General features: G+C 38.1%; 1 protein-coding gene across 1 annotated transcript in view; it reads right to left on the reverse strand.

The window, feature by feature from the left end:
• CIT (citron rho-interacting serine/threonine kinase) overlaps nt 1–22,339 on the reverse strand; it is a 71,666-nt gene that overhangs the window by 28,695 nt on the left and 20,632 nt on the right. The window contains exons 11-23 of the mRNA XM_068412399.1: nt 19,335–19,440; nt 18,327–18,470; nt 16,877–16,996; nt 13,198–13,368; nt 12,867–12,920; nt 12,262–12,315; nt 11,141–11,281; nt 10,642–10,767; nt 7,729–7,824; nt 5,878–5,994; nt 5,333–5,442; nt 2,215–2,389; nt 579–776 (exon numbers count right to left, since the gene is read on the reverse strand). Of these exons, the coding sequence (XP_068268500.1) occupies nt 579–776; nt 2,215–2,389; nt 5,333–5,442; nt 5,878–5,994; nt 7,729–7,824; nt 10,642–10,767; nt 11,141–11,281; nt 12,262–12,315; nt 12,867–12,920; nt 13,198–13,368; nt 16,877–16,996; nt 18,327–18,470; nt 19,335–19,440 (1,612 nt within the window). The remainder of the gene's footprint in view (nt 1–578; nt 777–2,214; nt 2,390–5,332; nt 5,443–5,877; nt 5,995–7,728; nt 7,825–10,641; nt 10,768–11,140; nt 11,282–12,261; nt 12,316–12,866; nt 12,921–13,197; nt 13,369–16,876; nt 16,997–18,326; nt 18,471–19,334; nt 19,441–22,339) is intronic.

A 22,339-nucleotide genomic window follows, 5' to 3' on the forward strand; every position in this document is an offset into this window, starting at 1 on the left:
GGGAGGTGGGAACTGAACTTTTGTTTCGTTTATATCATTCACACACCTCACCAGAGACTGCAAGACACACATGACAATTTTTAATGAAATAGCATTGGAATAAAATTATGTGCTAACAACACTATTTTCCGAGGAATTTGTTGGGTTTTTTTTTCCTGAATAAGCATCCTCAAAGCAGGATAACTGATAGGAAAAAAAAATCATCAAAACATCTACGAACAAGTACTTTCAAACTCATGAGATATTAAATAAGTAAATCACAGAGTAAAACTCCTAACAATGACAATTTCGCATGCAACTTTCACCTCATCACAAAAGTACTAATGCTCTTACAAACAATCAATCAGTTTTGGCAGCAATGAACCACTATTAGGAAGCATTCATATGGTTAAAGATAATAAGGCGGACAAAACTTGACGTTGTAGCCATTCCTGCCTCTATCAACACAAGGCACAATTCACATCCTGTTCTGAAAATTAAAACTTAAATAGCATAAATTCATTTTAACCTCTTTATGAAACATGCACCTACATAATTCTAATCTGTATATAGCTCGTAGTATGAATTTTAGGGCTCACCGTAAGAGCTTGAATCTCTTCCTCTGCCTCAGCTGTAGTCTCCTCTAGTTCGGTTTTGGCTTCGCGGAGCTGATTCTCCAGGGCTGTCCGTGCAGCCTGCAGCCCAGTAATTTGAGATTCCCGCTCCTGGAGTGTCAGCTGCAATTCTGTCAACTGCCTTTTGAGTTCCAGCTTTTGTTCTTCATGCTCTAGACCAACCTGAAGAAAGAAAAAGTAGCATCCAAATATAAGTTACTGACAAAGAAAATATAGGCAATGTAATCTCATTTCAGACCTCACTTTACGATGCCATTGCCATGTCTATCCCAAAAATCACATCTTGACAGATTGCTTAAGTCATTGAGAACTCAAGGACGCAGCTTTGTCTACTACCTAAAAATTACTTGTTTGGTTTGAAAAAGGTTAAAAGCAACCTGGCATTTTGAAACAAGGGCACAAGAATAGTCCCAGCTGTGACTCCAATAGCACATATCAAACGTTGACGTAAAAAGCTAACAGTTGAAGTAGTTTGTGATTAACTTTCTTCACTGAAATTAAGAATCTTTAGGAATCTTTATTTGAGAACCTTTAGGCATAAACATCAATACTAGTCTTTACGTGTATGTAAACATTACATACACTTTGCAATTGACTTTAATTTTTCCTTTTCCCTTCAGATTCTTTTGAAAGAAACCAACCAGATCATCTAGCTCTGGGTTTATTTGAATGGCTTCTGTTGAAGGTTTTAGTGAGGCATACTCAGGGATAAACATGTCATTTCCAGAAACGGATAAGAAATGAACAAGCAGCAGAACAGATCTCAGTGCTCAAAATCAATTCCAAACCTTAGCACCTTCTTCAGGCTGTCTGCTATCCCAAGTGAATCTGTCTGTTGTGCTGTAGATGGGCGACAAGCCTGCCAGAAATCTTACACTGGTCCCAACCAAATTCCGATCAAACAAGGACATGTGTTGGTCGTCCAACCCTCTTAGCTAAAGGCAAGATTTCAGTCTTAGCTGAAAATTAGTGGAGTGAGACTGGAGAAGGTAAAAGAAGACTTGAAGTGGATCCAAACTAGTTGATACAAAACTAAAAATGAAGCACAGCTCACAAATCTTTAAAAACGCATTTTTTCACATTACTCTTAGGTTTCCTTTCCAGAGAACTTCTGAAAAATGTGTGTGAGGAAACAGGTCTCCTGTTTTCTTACAGCAATTCTGTTGTGTCCTTTGCTTTCTATTCTGTAGACTCTAAGGCTATGGTTAAGCTGGTCATTGTACATAGCTAAGCTTTTATTCTCTACCCCATAACCACTCTAGCTGTACAACATTACAAGGATATTGTACAAAAACCTATAAATACGACTCTGAGAAAGCAAGATGATCTAAAAGCTCAGATTCAGTTACATCTAAGAATGACAAATCCTTAATACTTACTTTTATCTCCTTCTAATGAGCAATTTTTAATTTTTTAAATTTTTTTTTTCATCCTAGAGAAAAAAAAGTACTGCTAGACCAAACTTAATTAATACACCTTAAAATACTATTTTTCTATGACACACAGAACTAAACCAACTGAATTCTAGTTCTCACTATAATATTCAAAATGGGGTAGATTCAAGTAAGTTTGTTTGGAGGGATGAAACCCAAGTTTTCACCTCTCGCAGCCTAGTCTCTAACTCCAGGAGGCGGTTCTTGTCAGTGTGATCTTGGTGACTCATCTTTTCCAATTGTTCTTCTAATTTTCGATTCTGGGCCTCTAACTTTCCAGCTTGTGTTTCCAAGTAGAACTTCTGTTGCCTGAGCTCGGAAATCATCTCCTCTTGGGCTTTCCTGATAAAAGAAAAGCACAAGTGACAAACCCAAAATGTCTTTAACATACATCCTTTCACTGGGGTGAAGTAAGGAAGAATATACACAAGTATCCTGGCAAGTAGAATAGTTAAGTTTATAGCTTAAATTCTACATCCCAAATGAAAAAAAAAAAAGATTCAACTCTTTATTCCTGTCTGCAAAAGATCCATGTACTAGTGTATTCATGAACATATGCCCAGAGCACTGAAATTCCATGTTTGCAAGTTGCACAGAAAAATTAATCTTTTACATGGCAATCTATAACAATATTTAAGCTACAGTTCATTCTTCTCTTCTCACCAATTCCTTATTATATGTTTTTCTATACAGGAAAAATAAATGCTAAGAATAGTTGTTTTCACACAATATATTTCCGTGAGATAAGAGAAACCCTGTGGTTTAGGGTTGGGGGCGTAGTGTGCTGTGGGTTGTTTTGTTGGGGTTTTTTCAAGTTGTAATGGACCTGGAACTTGACCTACATTGAAGTGAAGCTTTGTTGTCTCTGATCAAAGTCTTAATCTACAAAGTGAACAAAAATAATTACTTGTGCTCATAAGAATTTTGAGAGCTGGCAATGTTTAATTATTATCATAAGAATTTGAACTGGACACCCTCATTTAAAAAAAAAAAAAAAAGGAAAAAAGATCTTTCTACATTATTTACAATTCCTGGAATTATTTAATCATGCATTGGAAAATTCTGCCTCATAGTGTGCTACTTAGAAGTCTCACAAAGCTCTACATATATTAATGAATTAATATTTTAAGGAGTTCACTGAGAGATAAGCTGTTATTAATCCTATCCCAGAGAAATTATGTGGGTTGCCCAAGATCAAATAGGAAGACTTAACAAAACTAAAAATAGAACTTAAGTCTTCTGACTCACATTTCTGTGCATTGCACAGAAAAATCACCCTTCACCCCTTTTTTTAATTTACTTCTACAGATTATTGCCAGCCAGAACTGCCAAATGGTGTTCTTTCACTTCCTACTGTTTACTGGGCTATCTTCTCAGGAACCTGATAATCATTAGTTTCCTCAGATACTGATGGAGCAAAAGCTAACAGAGTTCCACTCTCCTCTGAAGGGTTTAATCACTAGTTCTCTTCAAACATGCTCAGATTAGCTGTAGCTTTTGTGGATTCAAAATTCAGTCCAACAACAGATTTATACATTTTCACCGCCACAATTCACAAAATAAGCACAAATTCATTAGCTATCTGCATGCACAATACAGCATTTCTCTTAAAATGTTGTTAATTCTGTACTATCTTCTACCAATCCTGCAAAATTACGTTATTTGACAATATGTCTCTCAATAATCTATTCTAAGTCGTATGTTAAAACATTATTATATTTTTTTCTTGTTTCCTATGGATCTCCAGTGAAGTGTCCTGCTCTCACAGAGGATGCATCTAGCTCAGCTAAGTTCTTACACTCAGTTCAGCACTGACTGTGACGCTAGAACTTGCACATGCTTCCCAGGTACACATTGAGACAACACTTCTGTTTTATTTCAGACTGAAGGTAAATTATGGCTTTTGCTGCCTCAGCAAACTTCCTGGGTGATTAACTGGAGGTCATCTGGAGCATAAAGCAACACAATTAAATTTCTCAGGTATTTCTGTGAATATTTTTGGCTGCTCAGGCTAAATTAACTTGCTAGATATTTGAAATATAACAAAATTGGAGCTATTACATATCTGGAGGCATAATCACCACTGAAAAGGAAAAAACCCAAAGCAACTCTTTCCCAACATTCATCCTTGCTTGATTCTATTCAATATTATAGGTGAATCTATCCAAGCGCTTCCCACAGAGGCACTACCTGACATCGCACCCAGCAGCTGACGGACACTGAAAACCTTTCTGTAGACAGCCAAAGTTGATGAATCTCTTAACTCAGTAAGAGCATATACTGCTTTAGCCCTACCTTGCAGGACATACTGAACAATCTGTGCTTTTTCCTATATTTGAAGTAGAATGCCTTTAAGACATTCATGAAGGAAAAACATCATTATAAGGACAAGGAATCTCAGCTAAAATCCAAAGGCAAATAAAGTTCAGGCAGACAAAAAGATCTGACACAGAAGATTTCCTCTGTGTTTAATAAATAAGAATTCACCACAGGAACAATTGCTGATTACACACTGATTCAAGATGATATTAGATCTTGACCAGTAGTATACCCCCAAAACACTGAACTGACTATTACACTGGTATTAGTGTAACTAATTAGAACTAAAGAGAAGCTCAAGTCAAGAAGGCAATAGAGATATATGCAAGTGCTATATGGGTTAGAAAGAAAACAAAATCAATTGAAGCAGCATTCTGAAGCTGAAGCATCTCCTACTTCACATTACTTCTGCCTGTTTCAGTAGCAAAATATCTCACTCTTGCAATCAGTAATTCAAAAACATGCAGAAAAACTCTTGGCTTAAAAATCTAGTTTTCTTACTTGTCTTCTCACCCATCAGGGCAGGATGGAATGTTTGTGAAAGAAAGGTGTTTAATGTTTTCAATTTCAACATCATGTAACTGTCACAGGAACCAGGGAAAATATAAATCTATCAGCAGTATGTATGTTCAAAAAAGGAATATATGCTTCTCCAGAGGTATTTTAGACATTAAAATTATTAGTATTCATTTAACATATTTGGTAAACCTGCATGAAGCACCAGCCTTAGGAAAGGCTCCAAAGCAAACATTGTAATACAAACCAATTTTCCTAGTCATGTTTGAAGAAACACAAAACACGCAGTGAACCGCAACTATTTGAAGAACAAGCGTATTTTTGCATCACTGAAAAACAAGCAGGGAGCACAGCAGGCCTGCAAAAAAAGAACCACTTTTACATTAAGAGAACAGATCTTACTGAGAACTGTTCAGTAGCGACCAGTACAACCGCAGCTGCTATACTTACATGTTCCTCTGGGTAAAAAGGCTGCTGTTTGCTGCCAGTTTATTGGCCTCAGACAATTCCACTATTCTCTGCTCCAGTGACCTGATCTTCGAATCCATTGCATTGATCATCTGAAACAGAGCAATGTGCCTTGAGACTGCACAATAGAATTGATTATAAAAACGTTTAAAAAAAGTCTGAATTTTTCCAGAAACAAAAAGATGTGAAAGAAAACCGATCAAATGGCCAAAAGAGCATCACAGATGCAATTACTGGAGCTATTTACAACTACTTTCTACTGCTTTAATATTAGGAGAAAGCAACCATTACATAATCAATGCACAAAATGATGGGTATACAGCAGGCTACATGGCTACTTTTAAGGAAATATTCTTGACGATACCTTGAACTAAAAAAGCGTGTCTTTTAAAATTAGTATTAATCAGTGGATTTCCTTCAGAACAGCTCAGCAGCACTCCAAAACCTCAAACAAGATTATCTTGCTTGACATCAGTCTCAGAAAGCTACTTTTAAAATGCTTTGATTTCCAATTCAACTATACATACCGCCTTCTGTTCAGCCAGGACTTTACATTTCTCATGTGCTTCTTCTTCATGTCTTCTGAGCATATTCTCAAGTGCTTCCTTATCTGCAAGATCTTTCTTCATCTGATTTTCCAACACCTAAATGAAGACATTTCTTTTGTCTAAATCATATCTGTTTCACTGGGCAAAGGGCAAGCAGAAAGAAAATCATCAAGAAAGACAGAATTTTTTTTAAACAATTGATCATATCTCAAGCAAAATTAAACCCAAGATGCAATTGCATGAAATCCATGGAAGAGCAAGCTCCAAAAAAGAACACTCCCTCGGCTATCTCTGAAGACTGAATTTAATGATGTAATTTTATGAAAACATGGAGATACTGTAGGTTTTTTTAATTGTTATTTTAAGTTATACAAACTATGTTCAAGAAAATGAAACAGGAAAACTGTATACCCCAATATGTATAGTAGATGAAGTAAGGAAGTGCACATCCTTTGGCTGCCCTACCAATATGGCTCAGAAGTAATGCGTAAGTTCCGTAAGTATGCATGAGAAGGCAACTGAGACCTCATGAGTTCTTCAAGTTGGAGACACCAAATGAAAGAGCTAAGTAAAAGGACTCAAGTAACTACTTGTTACATTTTTTAAAAATGCATGTTATGAACATATTTCCAGAGCTTTACATCAGTTGTTCAACTGAAGGTCATTTCCTTCAAAGACAAGTTTTCAAAGGCACCCAAAAATTTGTTACAGGCTCTTGTTGGAACATACCAAGTCTGGACACCACAGGATATTTTTTACTGTTCCAGTTACAAACATCCCATGTCCTCTTTCATCCTTTTGAACCTCCTTCACCCGGCTTCCTGACTCCTCCTACTAAACCCTGTATCATATGTCCCCGTAACACACTGGCTCTCTTTTTCTTTTAATTCTTTCTCCAATCCCTATCCTCTTTTCCAGTTTTTATGTGACCACTTCTCCTTTCCCAACATCTGCCTCTGATCTTCCTGCTTTTTATTACTCTCCTCTCATTACTGATTACCACATGCTTTGGTTTGCCAGGAAACCTTCTTAATTCTCTTTTTTCCTTCATATTTCTCCCATAGAAATTCCTTCTCTCCTCTTAAATACTACATCCTCTCACATTTAAGCTGAAATGTAGAATTAAAGTCCTGGGTAAAACGTATTAGATAAAGATTGCTGAAGACAGATTATGCTTAGTAGAAACAAAGATCCTTACAAAATGCATTTACTGGCTGATGTACTGCAGGTTCTTTAGAAAAATCCTTAGCCAGTGCACATACTCCTATTTCCCAATTTGGTTTTCCTAATTTTAGATGGTGTCTATGATTCTATTTCTAACTGTTTGTTAAAGTCTTATGCTACCCTGGAAAAGACAAAAACAAAGTGGGCAGTTTCTGTGGCTCCTTGGCAGATGTTACAGCTCCAAGAAGATGGAATTTCAGAAATGCTCTAGTATTTGCTGAATTTAAAACTTGCAGGTAGGCTGTGTGAATAGTGTCAGAAAACCATCAGTAGGAACTGAAAGCGTTTTCAGGATGTGGGATCCAACAGCATTAAGTAAGAATTATTTAGTCAGCAATAGTCAAATTATAATCAACAACTCCATTCCTATAGTTCTGGTTTCAAATACCACCTGTTTAATGCAGTGCTAAAGACAGAGAAGGTACAATGGCATGGACTAGAAGAAAAACTCAATCAGATTTCACTAAGGTCTCTGAACATTTCAGTAGTGGTAAGCAAGAAGGCAACACATAAGGCAAAGCAATGAGAGCCTAAAGGCAACTGTTTTTCCCTGAACCCATTCTACCCATCAAAGCTTGTAGGAAGATGATAAGAAGATATTTTTACTTTGAGTTTTTCCTCATAGAATTGTTCCTTCTGTTTCAGCTGCAACTCCAGATGTTGTGCTGAGATCTGAGCCTCACGATGCTTTTCTTCTAGCTCCTAAAAGCAGCAGAGATTCATATTCAGACATAAAGAAATAGTAGGTGCTGTGTGTATGTGTTACACAGGTACCAAACATTCATTCATTCCCTTTTTAAAGCTTCACACTATACAAATCCCAAGACCAGGGCTGTTGTAGTAAAAAAACATTATGAGAGCTGCACATTATCAGTTTTAAGCTTTGCATATTGCTGCTGACCCATCTTCTGTAGAGCAGATATACTGCTAAAGACAAAGATTTCTACTTCCACGGTAAGAATCTCCATTTCCCAGTAAAATATTCCCAAAGATCGGCCAAGGATGTTTTGTGAAAACAAGCAGTTATAAACATTTTATAACTGCAGTGGCATCACAGGAAGTTCAGCTCTATTTTTAACAAGGTCTCTCACTTGTTTTCTCACAGAAGACCTCAATAATGGGGCACTGCTGTCTATGCTTTTCATTCTACATTCATAGAGTGGGAATAGTATTTACTTTGCTATATTCCTCAGACGAATGTTGTCAGAATAACTATTTATAAACTGCTTTGCAAATGAAAAGTACAGGATGTAACATACCAGAATATTTTTAACCTCTTAACTTCACATCAGATAGTTTGAGCCGTGTACAGTAAGGACTTAAATAATGTTGCACCTCAGAAGTTAGCTAGTTCTGCTGTCTGACTATTATTCGGGATATATCTATAATCACCTTTCAACAGGACACCTCGCAAGGGCTCAGCTTAGAACTTTATGCTCATTGTCATATTTGCCATTCCAACAATTTCCTTAGAACACGAGGCAGATCCAGGTCTGTCATTCACTACCACTGGACTGACTCTTGCATAGACAAGTTCAGGTTTGGGGATGCATCCAGGTCTCCTGTCTGCCTTCATTACTGCATAGCACAGGAAAATTTCCTGACATTTCTACTTCAGCTCTCTTCATATTCTCTTTTCTGATCTTTCTCATCTTGAAAACATACAAAGATTTTTTTTCTCCAGTAATTGCAATAGGCCTTTTTTTCCAGAAGTGAGAATCAAAGGGGACATTCACCAAAAGTAGGTCATCTACAGTGCCTAGTACCCGACACTTCTGCAAGGAATGGAGATTGCTGCTTTTTGCAATTGAAATATGTCTCCCAGCAACGAGAGGGACAACTCATCCCCTCCAGAAGCCCACACGTTTCAGGTCCTGGCAGAGAATCAGACAACCAAATCAGCAGCAGCTTCAAAGCTACCAGCATCAGACTGCTCATATTGTAGCAGAAGCTTCACCAGTTTCTGCAGTGGCACTTAACAGCCAGTGTGGGCTTAACAAGGTAATCTCTTACCACTCCAGTTCTCACTTACTATTCTCTATTTAGCACTTTGTTATTAGCATCATAGCAATCATCTACACTTTCAAGTAGTAGTAAGTATCTTCTCTAACTTGTTTCATAGAATCATAAAATCATAGAATGGTTTTGGTCGGAAGGAACCTTAAAGACCATCTAGTTCCAGCCCCCCTGCCACAGGCAGGGACACCTTCCACCAGACCAGGTTGCTCCAAGCCCCATCCAGCCTGGCCTTGAACACTGCCAGGGAGGGGGCAGCCACAGCTTCTCTGGGCAACCTGGGCCAGTGTCTCACCACCCTCACTGTAAAGAATTTCTTCCTGATATCCAATCTAAATCTCCCCTCTTTCAGTTTAAAACCGTGACCCCTCATCCTATTGCTCCATGCCCTTGTAAAAAGTCCCTCTCCAGCTTTCCTGTAGGCCCCCTTCAGGTACTGGAAGGTGCTATAAGGTCTCCCTGGAGCCTTCTCTCCTCCAGGCTGAACAGCCCCAACTCTCTCAGCCTGTCTTCATAGGAGAGGTGCTCCAGCCCTCTGATCATCTTCATGGCCTCCTCTGGACTCACTCCAACAGCTCCATGTCCTTCTTATGTTGGGGGCCCCAGAGCTGGACATAGCACTGCAGGTGGGGTCTCATGAGACCAGAGCAGAGGGGCAGAATCACCTCCCTGAACCTGCTGGCCACGCTGCTTTTGATGCAGCCCAGGATATGGTTGGCTCTCTGGGCTGCAAGCGCACATTGCCAGGTCATGTTGAGCTTCTCATCAACCATCACCCCCAAGTCCTTCTCATCAGGGCTGCTCTCAATCCATTTTCATATTGGCAACACAGAAAGAGAACTCATGAGAAACGCAAAATTAATTTAATTATTCTACTATAAAATTATGCTTCCTGTCCCAGGGAAGTAAACGGTAGAAACACCCTCTGCTCGGTTCACTGTAGACTGGCGTACCAACTCACTATAAAGATGTAACAGGTTTAACAAGGAGAGGAACAAGAAATTGCCAACAGAGAAGGTATGTGTGAAAATGGATTCCTGACAAATACTATCTTTGGAGAGGAACAGTTTAGATGACTAATTTCTCTCTGCTTTAAAATGTAAGCATTTCAAGTAGATCTGACCTCTAAATTCCTTTGTCATTTAGTGTAAAAGCTAGATATCAATGTTTTTATTGTTGCAGTAGCCTGTCCCGAGAATGTTTTACTTCTGAAACAATCATTAGGTAATTAATTTAAATATTACTAAGTTGACTTAAAAGTGCTCCCACGGAGACAACTAGAATTTTGAAGTGTATTAAGACTAAAGATACAGGACTGAGTTTGTAACTAAAGGTGCAAATAGAATTTGAGTGCTTAAGCTTTCTCCAGTATGACCGGTACAAGAAACAAATCCCTTCATTCATCAATTTCCACCTTATTCAATGCAATTCTGTCTTCCATTCCTTTCCTACCCCTTTCTTACAAACTCTTACCCTTTATCTTTCATTTTCACCTCTGCTCACCAGAATTTTTTCTGCCATCTGTTGAATCTGTTGAGATTTAGTTTGAATATCCTCCTTTAGACGGTTTTCTCTTCGTTCCACAGTCTCTAATCTCTTCACCTGATTCTCCAGAGAATGGCGCCGTTCCTGTAGAGCAATTATTAACTGCCATTTAGACTAACCAACTGTGCATTATCACAAAGCAATGAGTAGTTTTTCTAGAAAACGTCAGCTGAAGCAGTCAATATACAGTTGTCTTTTATATTTGAAATCCTCATCATGCCTCAAATCCCTTATGCTAACCACATGCCCTTATTGACACTTCACTGAAAGTAAAAAGCCTCTGAGTTTTATTCAAATAAATATATGCTTTTTAATTAAAAATGGATTGATGTCTAACATCACTTTCCCATGAATAGTTACTACAGGAATACAAGCTGTTCAGTCATCCAGATGAGGGTTCCTAAACCAAGACACATCCCAATAACTAATTTACCCTAGATAGACATTCTCCACTCACTTCCGCTTCAAGCAATTTCTTCTTCATGCTTTCATTAGAATCTTCCCGATTCTGCAGTTTCTCTAACTCCTTCTCAGCTCTCTCCTTTGCTTGACGGATATTCTGAAGAAGTTCGGTTGCCTCTGAGCTAGCTTTCACAGCCTAAAGGTCCAAAGGAAGAAAAAAAAGGGTATTATAAGAAAAACACACACACACACAAACTTGATATGTGAAAAGTTCACAACCTTGAGATGGTCAACATTCTGAATAAAATTGCTACAGAACTTTGGCCTAGCGGTCTAAAATTAAGGCAACCTACAAATATGTGCAGAAAGCCAAATTCTAACTTCTGTTACATAATTCTTTTGTTTCAAAAGATCCAGGAGATCTACATATTTGTCTTGCTGTACTGCAAGTTTCTAATTGTCTCTATGTATTGAAAGCAAAGCCTGCCTTCAAATTCAGCTCAAGTTCTTGCAAAGAACTCACAAAATACTCTTACTAAACACTAGGAGAATAACCTGTTGGCTTACAGATAATTCCTTAGAATTAATGAAAGGAGAAAAGGGGAGGGGGGATTAAAATATGACTGTTTCGAAACATTAGAAGTACTATTTCTACATAGTTTTGGCCTCCTATTCATATTCTAGATCACTAATCCCTGAAAAAGCCCCCTCAGTACATGCTGTTGTGAACCCTTATGATTTAACATTTTTTTCTGTGAATAACTAAACCGGAAAGTGATTTTGCAATTAAAACAGAGTACACTGGGAGAATAAACCAAGGCCAATATATATTTTACTAGTGAGTTAAAACATCTGAACCCTGTTTTTGAAGCAAGGGATTGGTGCATTGCATACAGCATACACAAACTGGCCTTTTAAATTAGAATTTCTCTACACTACTCCAGTTCTTACTCAGCTTCATTTGTGAAAATAAACACTGTTGACATGTCTCGAGAGCCAAAAGCATATTGAGAACACCAATGATTTCAGATACCAGTTCCCACCCCCTTTTCCTTATCATCCCCCATGCTATGACTATTTCTATTTTTGAAGATAAAACAAAGTTCATCCCTCCTCTGCCTTAAGGTTTCACTGGAAAATCTTGTGGAAAATTCACTTTCACCACCCAGACATTACCTTTGTCAGCTTTTCCTGCAGCTCCTGGATTTTGGCCTGCTGCTCTGTATTGATCTACAGTTAAATAAAAAGATGGGGGGAAAGAGTGTCATAAAACCAAAAAGGAAAAAATGTTCTCTACTTATGATACCATATTTATTTTAATTCACTTCCCAAAAATCTTCGTTTCTCCCTATGAATTCCAACACACCAAAATGCTCCTTGGCACACTCCTACTTTACTAACTTCTGGTTGATTTCATATTTTGGTCACCAAGTAGATTGTTCAGTGTGAGAATACTCAGAATTCTTTTTCTTTTTCACTTCCTATTCTTTACTCATAAAGAAAACCCTTATTTATCACTAAGCTAACTCCAAACTCAGATTACACATAATGGCCTGTCTTTGCCTACCTTCCGAACACAATCCATTAAGAACAGGATATCCAGAAACAGCTTTACATCAAATCAGAAAGAACAGTGAATTACAACAAGAAAAAGATTAAAAAAAAAAAATAGGGAGGGATGTGAGGCTGTGCATGCCATTGACTAGCCAAAGACACTCTTGGTTTCTGTGCATAGTATGAAAGACCCAGGAAGCAAACTCCTGGACACTGAGGTAGCATACCTTCTCCAGTTTGCAATACAACTCTCCTGCTTCACTTTTTCCTTGATCTTTAACCTGTAACTTAAATACAAAATATGTAAGAGTCTCAGGAAAAGTTGTAGTACACTGGTCTTCTAGCCAGTCATCACCTCATGCAATTTAAACACAAGCAGTTACACAAAGTATAAATTACATTATTTCGAGTGTACAATTGAAAGGCATTTTGTATTGTTTGTACAAATCACGCTAATCCTTAGAAGACACACACACAACTTGTGTGTGTGTATGTGTGTAAAACAGCACTAGAAATTCAAGCAAGCATTAGCCCCCTCTCCCATGACGCCTAAACTACCTTTTGCAGTTTGTTGTGACATTCAGTAGCTTTACGTTTGAATTCTTCAGCTGCCAGTCGGGACTCTCTCAACTCCGATTCATAAAGATCACTACGCCTGCGAGCTGAGATAAGATCCTCTTCTAATTGATTCATCATCAACCTCATTTCTTCTACTTGAGCTTGATATTCCTGTAGTTGTGGTGGAAGGGAAGCAAAAGGTATTACATTTTAGAGGCAACAGGGGATACTTGGAGCAGCAGATCCCAGAATACTGATTGCAGGCAAGAGGCACATTTAAGAATATGTGGAAGAAAAGTACAGTACAAAATAAAACACTAAGAGCTAAATAAAATATCATATCTGTGGTGTTCTGGTTTGAGTCTTGCCATTTTCAAGTCAATACCTCATAAAGTCAAAACATTGACTTTTTGAGAGTGCCTTCACTGCAGGAACACATACATACATCCACATACAAATGATAAAAACTACTTACATTTCTAATTTCTGAAACAGAAATGTGCCTTTGAGTTGACGTCTCTACTAAATGCCCAGATGCTCCCTCAAGATATATTTTCTCAGGCTGATAACATGACAATTACCACAGATCTGCACAGCTTGGGTAAAAGGGAAGAAGGAGAAGCAGAGGGGTAGCATACTGTGGCTTCTAGCTATCGGTTATTTTCTCTTGACAAAGTTAAAAAGGATCATATTGCTCTGTATGGAAGACAACCTAAAATCAAATATTAACTTAGAAAAACTGTCTAAATTGCCCATAGAAGGTATTTGCCTATATAGGCAGAAATAATGATTCCCCATGCAGGACACTCTAAGATAGAGCATTTCGATGGGGAAGGTGGGAGAAGAAAAGAACATTTGAACTGACTATCTCAATGAGACTGGGTACTCAAACTGAGACTGGCTCCTAGAGATTGCTTCTTGTATCTTCACTGGAAAAAAAAGAATTCCGTTATGTTTGTTTAGCATTTACTTAGTCCTGTAAGTATACATTTCATAAAATTACTCTAAACAAACAAAAAAAAACCCACAAAAAACAAAACCAAAAACAAAGTATTTTTTGTAAAGCTGAGAACAAGTAGAAAACATGCACATCAAGAGCTAGGAAAAAAGATGATGAAGGACTGACAGTGGGGGAGTCTATCTTTCTTTCCATTTTAATATCTTACAATATGCCTGACTACCCCCATATTCAAAAGAGTAACTGTCTCATGACAAAATCAGGTTTGTCATCACTCCTTCCAGACAGCCAGCTGCCTTTAGTTAGACAAGTGACTGCATGAACACTGACCCTAATGTCAGGCTGTGATTCTCTAGCAACATGGAGAGCTTATGCAGATACATAAAGAAGGTGGGCCTTTAACAGGTTGCTTTACTGTCCGTTACGGGGAGCATCCAGAATGGCACTTTGGTTCGTAATTCCCAGTTTGGTTCTCCAGTTTGTAAGGCAGACAGAGGACCTACTCTTTCCAGTTAGTTTCTCTATGGATGAAATTTATTCTCTTGCTGGAAAGAATTAGAGCCTTTTTATAAGTGTGCATATATTAACTCAAATATTCGTTTCATACAAATACATTTGTGAATAAAAAAGGCAGAATGGTTTGAAGGAATACACGTTCTGCTCAGAAATCATGTGTTAAGACTTCCTAAAATACTCGGCCTTTTTATTAGCAAAAACTTGACCAAAGGATTACAGGTATGACTATACTTGCCACTGTGAAAATGAGTATTTGGGAAGGGAGGAGAATGGGGAGGGAGAAAAGAAAGAAGAAGAGGAGATAATTAGTAATATTTCAGTTTTTCTTGTTTCTTCACGTTTACAAGACTATCTTTGAATAAATCTCATGGTCAGGTCAAAGGAACAGGCCGCATCACTCAAGGCGACACAGAACAATACCTCTTGCATATGCATAGTTTAAAAACTATGATGTACTTAAGCACATATTAATGGACAGACAAAACTCAGGGCATATACCTGAAGCAAATCCCATCAGGGTTGCAACATACAAATAAGCAGGCCTTTCAAAAAATATGTATTCTGATTTGTTGCAAGTTCATCCATTCATGAGTCTTCATCAAGGAATGGTCACAGGTAACACAGGGTTAGTTAAAAAAACAAAACAAAACAAAAAACAAACACACACTCCAAACAAAAAAAAAAAACACAAACCCACCATGCTCTTCTATTAAAGTACCTGGGGCTAAGCTGAACCTACAGACTTGCCCTGAAAATACCAAATGCCTAATTACTGGGCTTTGAAGATTCTGATTTGCAGTTAATTTTACTCGTTCTCTCTCAAGCTTCAGGTTTTCAACAGCAAAACTCTAAGAAACTCTTCCATCTCACCTCGCGGTTCCCTCTGATTTAAAAATAATGATCCAAGTCTTTAACAGCTAAGATCCACCTGCTGGGATGAGTCAGCAAAAACACCTCTGCATATTTTGTTGCGGTGTTCTTGCACATGGGTTTCAGATAGCTCAGAAGATCACCCCTGATACGAAAGTCTGCAGGATACTACAGATTCATTTGTTGACCTAAGTAGCATTTTTATGTCATCGTGAATCTTCACAAGCCAAATTAAGAGATTCTGGGACAAAATATTTGATGAAAAATTACTTGCATTATTTTCCCTCTGTTACATGCGGCTGTACTGCCTAAGAATCTATTGACATTTATCATCACCAAAAATGTTCCACATTTCAATATTTAAAGCAACTTTACGAACTAAGATCCCTTGTATTACATAAAACAACCATCCAGAAGAATGCTGTAAAAGTCTATGGAGGCCTGCTACACCCAGAAGAGTTGGTTTTGCACTTCATTACGTTTTACATAAGAGCAGCTCATGTCTGGAGAATTATTACCAAGGTTTCTGGGCTTCCTTGTCTCAAACACTATGAAATCAGTCAGTTAATGTTTGTAAAGTGCTTTGAAGATGAAAAGCAACAGATAATTGCAAAGAATTGTTTGAATGCCATAGCAAATTTCAATTTCTTTTGCTCAATACAATATGTTGCTATTAATTCATAAAACTGAATGGGTTCTGTCTCATAGACCATTTTAAATCCTAAAAATATCCACATTTGTCACCATATTTTCATTTAATTTTGACATTTTTTCCTTATGAACACCTGTATGGATTAATGAATTTTCAACGTTCTTCTGGTGGAAAAAAATTATGAACATCTACTTTGCAAATAGATTAAATTAGAGAAAGAACAGTTAGGCAACACAGATTGTATTTTGAAAGACTTAAGTATTTTAAAGGCCAGATAAGAAAGAAGAAAAAAAAACTAACACAAAATTAAGGCTAGCTCAGTTCCCTCCCAGGTGAAGATTCATTAACTTGTGAAATTTGTATAGCTTGACCATTTAAAATGGATCGGTCATTTCTAATGCAGCATATTACTAAAGCATTGCAACTTTCTCCTAAGCTGGTTTTATAGACAAAGTACTTTCAGGACTAGGAAAAGAAAAACTTGGAGTTTGTGCTTACTTGCAACATACACAAAAGTGTAATTTTGTTGTTTCCCATTTTGTTTAAGAAACCATGTGAAAACACACAGATTGGGAGTCATCACAGCCTACCAACATAAAATGTAATCCTGGCAACAGAGCTCGAATATGCCAAGAATGCCTATTTGCAGGCAGCCGCTCTGCTCCCCGAAGAAGCAGGTATACCTGTTCTTTGATCTCTTGCAGTTTTCGGCTTTGTTCTCTGATATCATGAAGTAGCTGTAGTGCCTTATCATCTTCCTGAGACACCTCCATCCGTGCCTGCTCCAGGCTTCGCTTTAAGCTCTGCAGAAAGCAACATGTTCAATGCACAGTCTTTGGTTTTTCAGGTGGCTGTACAATAAAGATCTTTAGCTATACAAATGCCTCCTTGACTGCAGTGAGGCATCAAAACAATCGAGGCACCAATGATGGAACCCTAAAGAAATTCATGGCCAGTGCTGCTTCTATCTGGATAGAAGCAGCCCATTTCACAAACACTGTTTACTATATTTAAGTCTTAGCTCAAATCTCTACTTCCTCACATCAGGTTTAGAGACAAAAACCAAAGAGTGATCACAAAAGGCATCCATTATTGACAGCGTTTATCTGTATTTCACCTAGCACTATTAATTCACAACCTAGATACAATCCTTCAACTTCATGTTACTAACAAGCCTATTCATTTTTCTTGTTGCTGTCCAGTGAGTTAAATCCTTTCATCATCGTTAAACTACAAAGAACAGAAGAGCTGCTACTGTAACTCACCACATATCTTACCTGCAAATTTTGACAGACCAGTGGTCCTCCTATCAACTGTGTATTATTCTTCAATAGAAAAATACAAACTGAATTTATTTACTCAGTAGCATTTGGTATAGGAAAACCACTCAGCCCTGTTTTAAGACATGCTTCTCAACAAACAAACCCATGAGAAATGCTTTTCAGTTCTCTGAAACAGAGTATTATCTGCATTTTTGTTCTTGGTACAAGAGAGGAAACAGAATATTATATCCAACTGAAAATACAGAGACTATTAACTAGCATGAAAACATCCTCACTGGAATCTTGCCAGGACAACTGGGCAGACATTCCAGCTCCCACAAAAAATGCCAAATGATCTTTAGAGACATGATTTTAAGGCCTCGTTTTTATATTCTATCTGAAAAATAGCACCTGTCCTAGCATCATCCCTGACATTACGCTGGGGAACTGGATCAGTCTGAACTCAGAATAGCACAGATGGAGGCAACACTTTCCTAATCCTCTTCTTTGTCCTTGAAGATTTCTGTCTAGGTACTGTTAGGCCCCATCCTTCTCTGGCTAAGAAACCTGCAAGAAGTCAAACCCAAGCATGTTCTAGCACAGCCAGTAAGACAAACATCACGAATAGTTTCAGCAAGACCAGGACAGCAGATATTCCTGAGTGTTCTAAGTACATTACCATGAAACAAAGTTTGAACAAAACTATCAAGCAAGCCTCTGCAAACACTTCAGGGCTCCATATTCAACAGATATCCTCTCACATATTATTTTCTCTCCATCAAGTACCCCACTGAAACCGTGATGGAAGAGAAAGGCAAAGACCATCAGATTTCAGGCCTTCAGAGCTGAAACAACTGGTGCAAAGGCTCACACTGCATTCTGTGATATAGGTGGCCAGGTCCTGCTCCAGGAGGGATCGCTGGGTCTCAGAGGCTTTCAGTTCCACCTCCTTTTGGCTAAGTACAGCCTCCACCTCTGACACTCTCCGGTGCAACCGCGTCATTTCCTGCTCCATCTGCAATAAATACCAAGAAGTTATAAAGGGGGCTTCAAAAAGCTTTGTTAACTGCTACTTTCAGAGCTCTGTCTGTAAGGAATTTGTCTCCAAGAGACTTCTAGCTATGTTTCTCCAAATGGTGTTAAAATTCCAATACCATTGTCTCTGCTCCAGGAATGCACAGTTCTTCTTAAGGACAAGTAGTAAGTCTAAGTCACCCCATTCATTCAAGCTGCTTGTTCATATTCAGTCATTCTTCGAACCCCAGTTAGCAAAGAAGACACAATCATTTTTCACCTGACTTGCAGAGATGGGTCACTTTAACCTTATCCCAAATCCATGCTGGACCAGAAGATGGTTTTCCCCCATCTCCTTGTCAGGAGCAAATGGTCAAATCCAGAACAGAGCAGGGAGAAAAGCAATCGAACTCTCATAAAAGTCTCAAACAAGCAGTGAGTTTTAAAAGACTCCACCGGGTTCCCTTTATTGGAGCACAACAACTGTTATAAGATGTTCACCATAACCAGTGACGTGACAACAGCTACATAAGTAGAAGCTGATGAGTTAGGAAGAGAACAGTACTGCTGTAATTGTGCGTATGACGAAGAGGCACGGCCTGCAGGAAGAAGCAGTCGTCTGTGTCACGCTGAGAAAAGGACTGTTTAAAATCCAGAGCCGCTTCTTGTTAAGATAAAAGTATCTAGAGCAACGGCATGGCCTAAATTCATCTCCCTTTGTACTGGACAGGAAGCCACCTCACTGAAGGAAAAGCACTTTGCCCACCGCGAGTCTGGATGATCAGCAGCATCTGACAGATCCCTGGACATACAGTGGTTGCAGATTCCTGGAGCAATGGAGATGGCCAATCGCATAAATAAATACCTTGTGACACTTGTCCTGGGCGTCTTGGAGTTCTTTGCTCTTGAGAATAAGTTTCTTTTCCATGGAGCTGACCTTGGCTGGAGAATCCACACTTGAAAAAACAGATCTAGAAGAGCAAAGCCAAAGAGCACATGAATACAGGCAAAAGGTACAGAAATCTGCATTTATGCAGCCTTGGCAAAGTCATTGGGCACGCACTTATACCAGGATAAAAGAAAGATGCAGCAATCACAGTCTAACAGCTATCATTTCAGATCAAACATCCTATAAAACCTGATGACACAACATCATTATTAAATAATCTATGTGTACTTCTAGTTACAATATTAACATTTTCCATCAGTGACTTTTATGTCATAGTGCAGAATAATAAACCACAGCAACACTATCACATAACTCGTACGGATTTATAAGTGTAACAAAAACAAAGCATAAAGTCAACATAACCATTTGGAAAGATAAATTTTCAGAGAATAGCTTTTTATTTTGTACTTTATTTTTAAACAGGTTTTTAAATTGTCAAAGTACAAAAGCCCTCAAAACTTTAACATGTCATAATCTGCACCACAGGAAGAAGAATTTAATATCCTTAGTTACCTTCTGTAAATCAAAATTGAACTGAAACTTTCCTCACCCAATTCATATGATCCCTACAAACTCAATCAATATCAATATGATTAGTCACACTGCAGAACTTCAGAGTTCCACTTCTAAGTAATTTTTTTCATGAGACACAACTTAACTGTACTATTCAAAACAATTTGACTCCAGAAACCTGGGGAAAATATTAACATGTTCTTAAGCTTTCTGTCTAATTGGGACTCAAGACTTAAGGAGTTCACCGTTTCTGTTAGTCTAAATTCATTCTAGAAAAGGATAAGAAGCCACTCGATGTTTTGGTGCATATTTTTAGTGCTTTGCAGTCTTAAATATGTAATTTGCAACCAAAAAATTAACTACACACATCAAAACATCATTTTAAAAATCACATTCTCCCTTGCATAAAATGATTCAAACTAGATATTTAAGCAGTTAATGATGGAACCAGTGTCAACTGATAGATGAAAACGCAGAAGTCTAATGAAGGTGCTAATAAAAGATCACACAGTCTGCCCACACATTGCTTTCTGCTTCTCCTGGCCACAGTTTGGTATGCAGCCAGTTATCCCCATGGAGAGAAAGGAGCTTTGAGCAGCTCTCTGCATATAGCCATACACCCACACACAGCAGCACAGTCTCTTCTTAACACCAAGGAAACACCAAGTTTGATTCCATCACCACCATTTTCTGAGAAAAATCTACTCCTTAATCCAAATAGACATGCAGGAGAGTCACAAAAAAAGACAAGGATTTTTATGAAAATGCTGCAGCCACATATATGTATCAAAATAGATCTTCAGTATCACCACCTTAAGCAGTCATTAGGAAACACTGTTATAATATTAGTAAACAAACATAGCAAAATCCACCAATTCTGCCTTGAAAGGTCAAATATTAATATTTCTTCAGAAATCTGATGTGAAAAAACTTAGAAGAAAGAACTCTGCATGTCAACAATACAGATATGATCAGGACTCGATAAAAAACAAATGTTAAAAGTGAAAGCTTTTGTAAAGCATTCCTTTAGTCCTGGTCCAATCAATCCAATCCATCGGATTATCATATTTAAAAATCAATTTTTAAATTGATTAGACAAAGCACTTCTATACTCCTACAGAGAAAAGGCAACCATCTGAGAAAGATGCATATTAAATCCCATAACAGCTGGGCGTACAAACAAGGCTAAAAATGAATAGTTGAGAAAAGCAGTCTAAAAATACAAATTAAAGCTCACATTAACCAAAAAAGACACTAAGGAATCTGCTTTAAGATGTTAATCAAATGTATGTAAATAGCTGCAAATGTATACTGAGACAAGTCTGAATATCTTTTTAGAATACAAATTTAGTTTTACAGGTCTGAACTGTACTGGCTAAAGCAAATGATTTTATTTTTTTTAATTATAGTTTCAACATTAGCCGTCATCTTTTTACTTTTACTCTTTTCAAATCTGAGGCATTACCTAAGAAAACTCTAGCCAGTGCTCACAGACCTGGTTTTATTTGCTGCTTCTATTGCATCTCCCCAAAGGAGCTCATTTTATTTGTTATTTTTGCTTATTTTATTTGCTACTAAAAGAATCAGAACCTAACACCACAGGCACCATTTTGCACTTCAAAAATTTCTCCTCGCAAGCCAGCTTAAAGCACCCATATGAACTGCAACACAGGAGGTAACAGGAAGGATTCAGGCAAGAAGATCCAGAGCTCTGCAAAGCCACGTTGTTCAGCCAGGAGCGATGGGACGGGACAGAGCACAGGAGACTCGCACCGACCGAAGTTTGAATTTCATTAGGTGACTGTAGAGGGAGCTGCTCCTCAGGGCTGGTGTCACTTTTGTAAGGAAAGAGAAGGCTACAAACTAGAACTACAATCTTTCCTCCTCTTCCCTGCCCAAAGGGAAGAAGAAATTTCTTAAAAACACATGTCCTGGTGATACCATGATTTTTCCTGCCATGGAAACAGCACGTCTTATCCCCAAGTGAAGCTGATTTCAGCTAGCACTGGACACGCAGTTTTTCAGAGACATCCTTTCCCAGTAATTCTTTCCTGTGTACAAATTGTATTAGAACAACTTCATGACCATCCATACAACCTCCAAAGTATCAGAAAGGGGCCGACAGAGGAAATCAAGAGAAATGGAGTACTGACTAATCTAATAAACCTTGTTATGGTGATATAAGCTCTCAACACAGCATGACAAGGTGGAAAATACCCACATTGCTGGGGCACTTAGGTTCTTCCTCAGTCAGCATCATCTCAGAAATTAAACACATGCAATCCAACATCAAAAGCCATGATGCAAAGCTATCATTGAGGTTGGTACCATCTCAGAATATTTCATTTAATTAACTGCTACACCTGAATCAATTCTCTTAGCACAACAGAGCAGTTTCTGCTGTTGCC

The sequence above is a fragment of the Nyctibius grandis genome, chromosome 14 (genome assembly GCF_013368605.1).
Source record: "Nyctibius grandis isolate bNycGra1 chromosome 14, bNycGra1.pri, whole genome shotgun sequence".
In the NCBI taxonomy this organism is placed as follows: domain Eukaryota; kingdom Metazoa; phylum Chordata; class Aves; order Nyctibiiformes; family Nyctibiidae; genus Nyctibius; species Nyctibius grandis.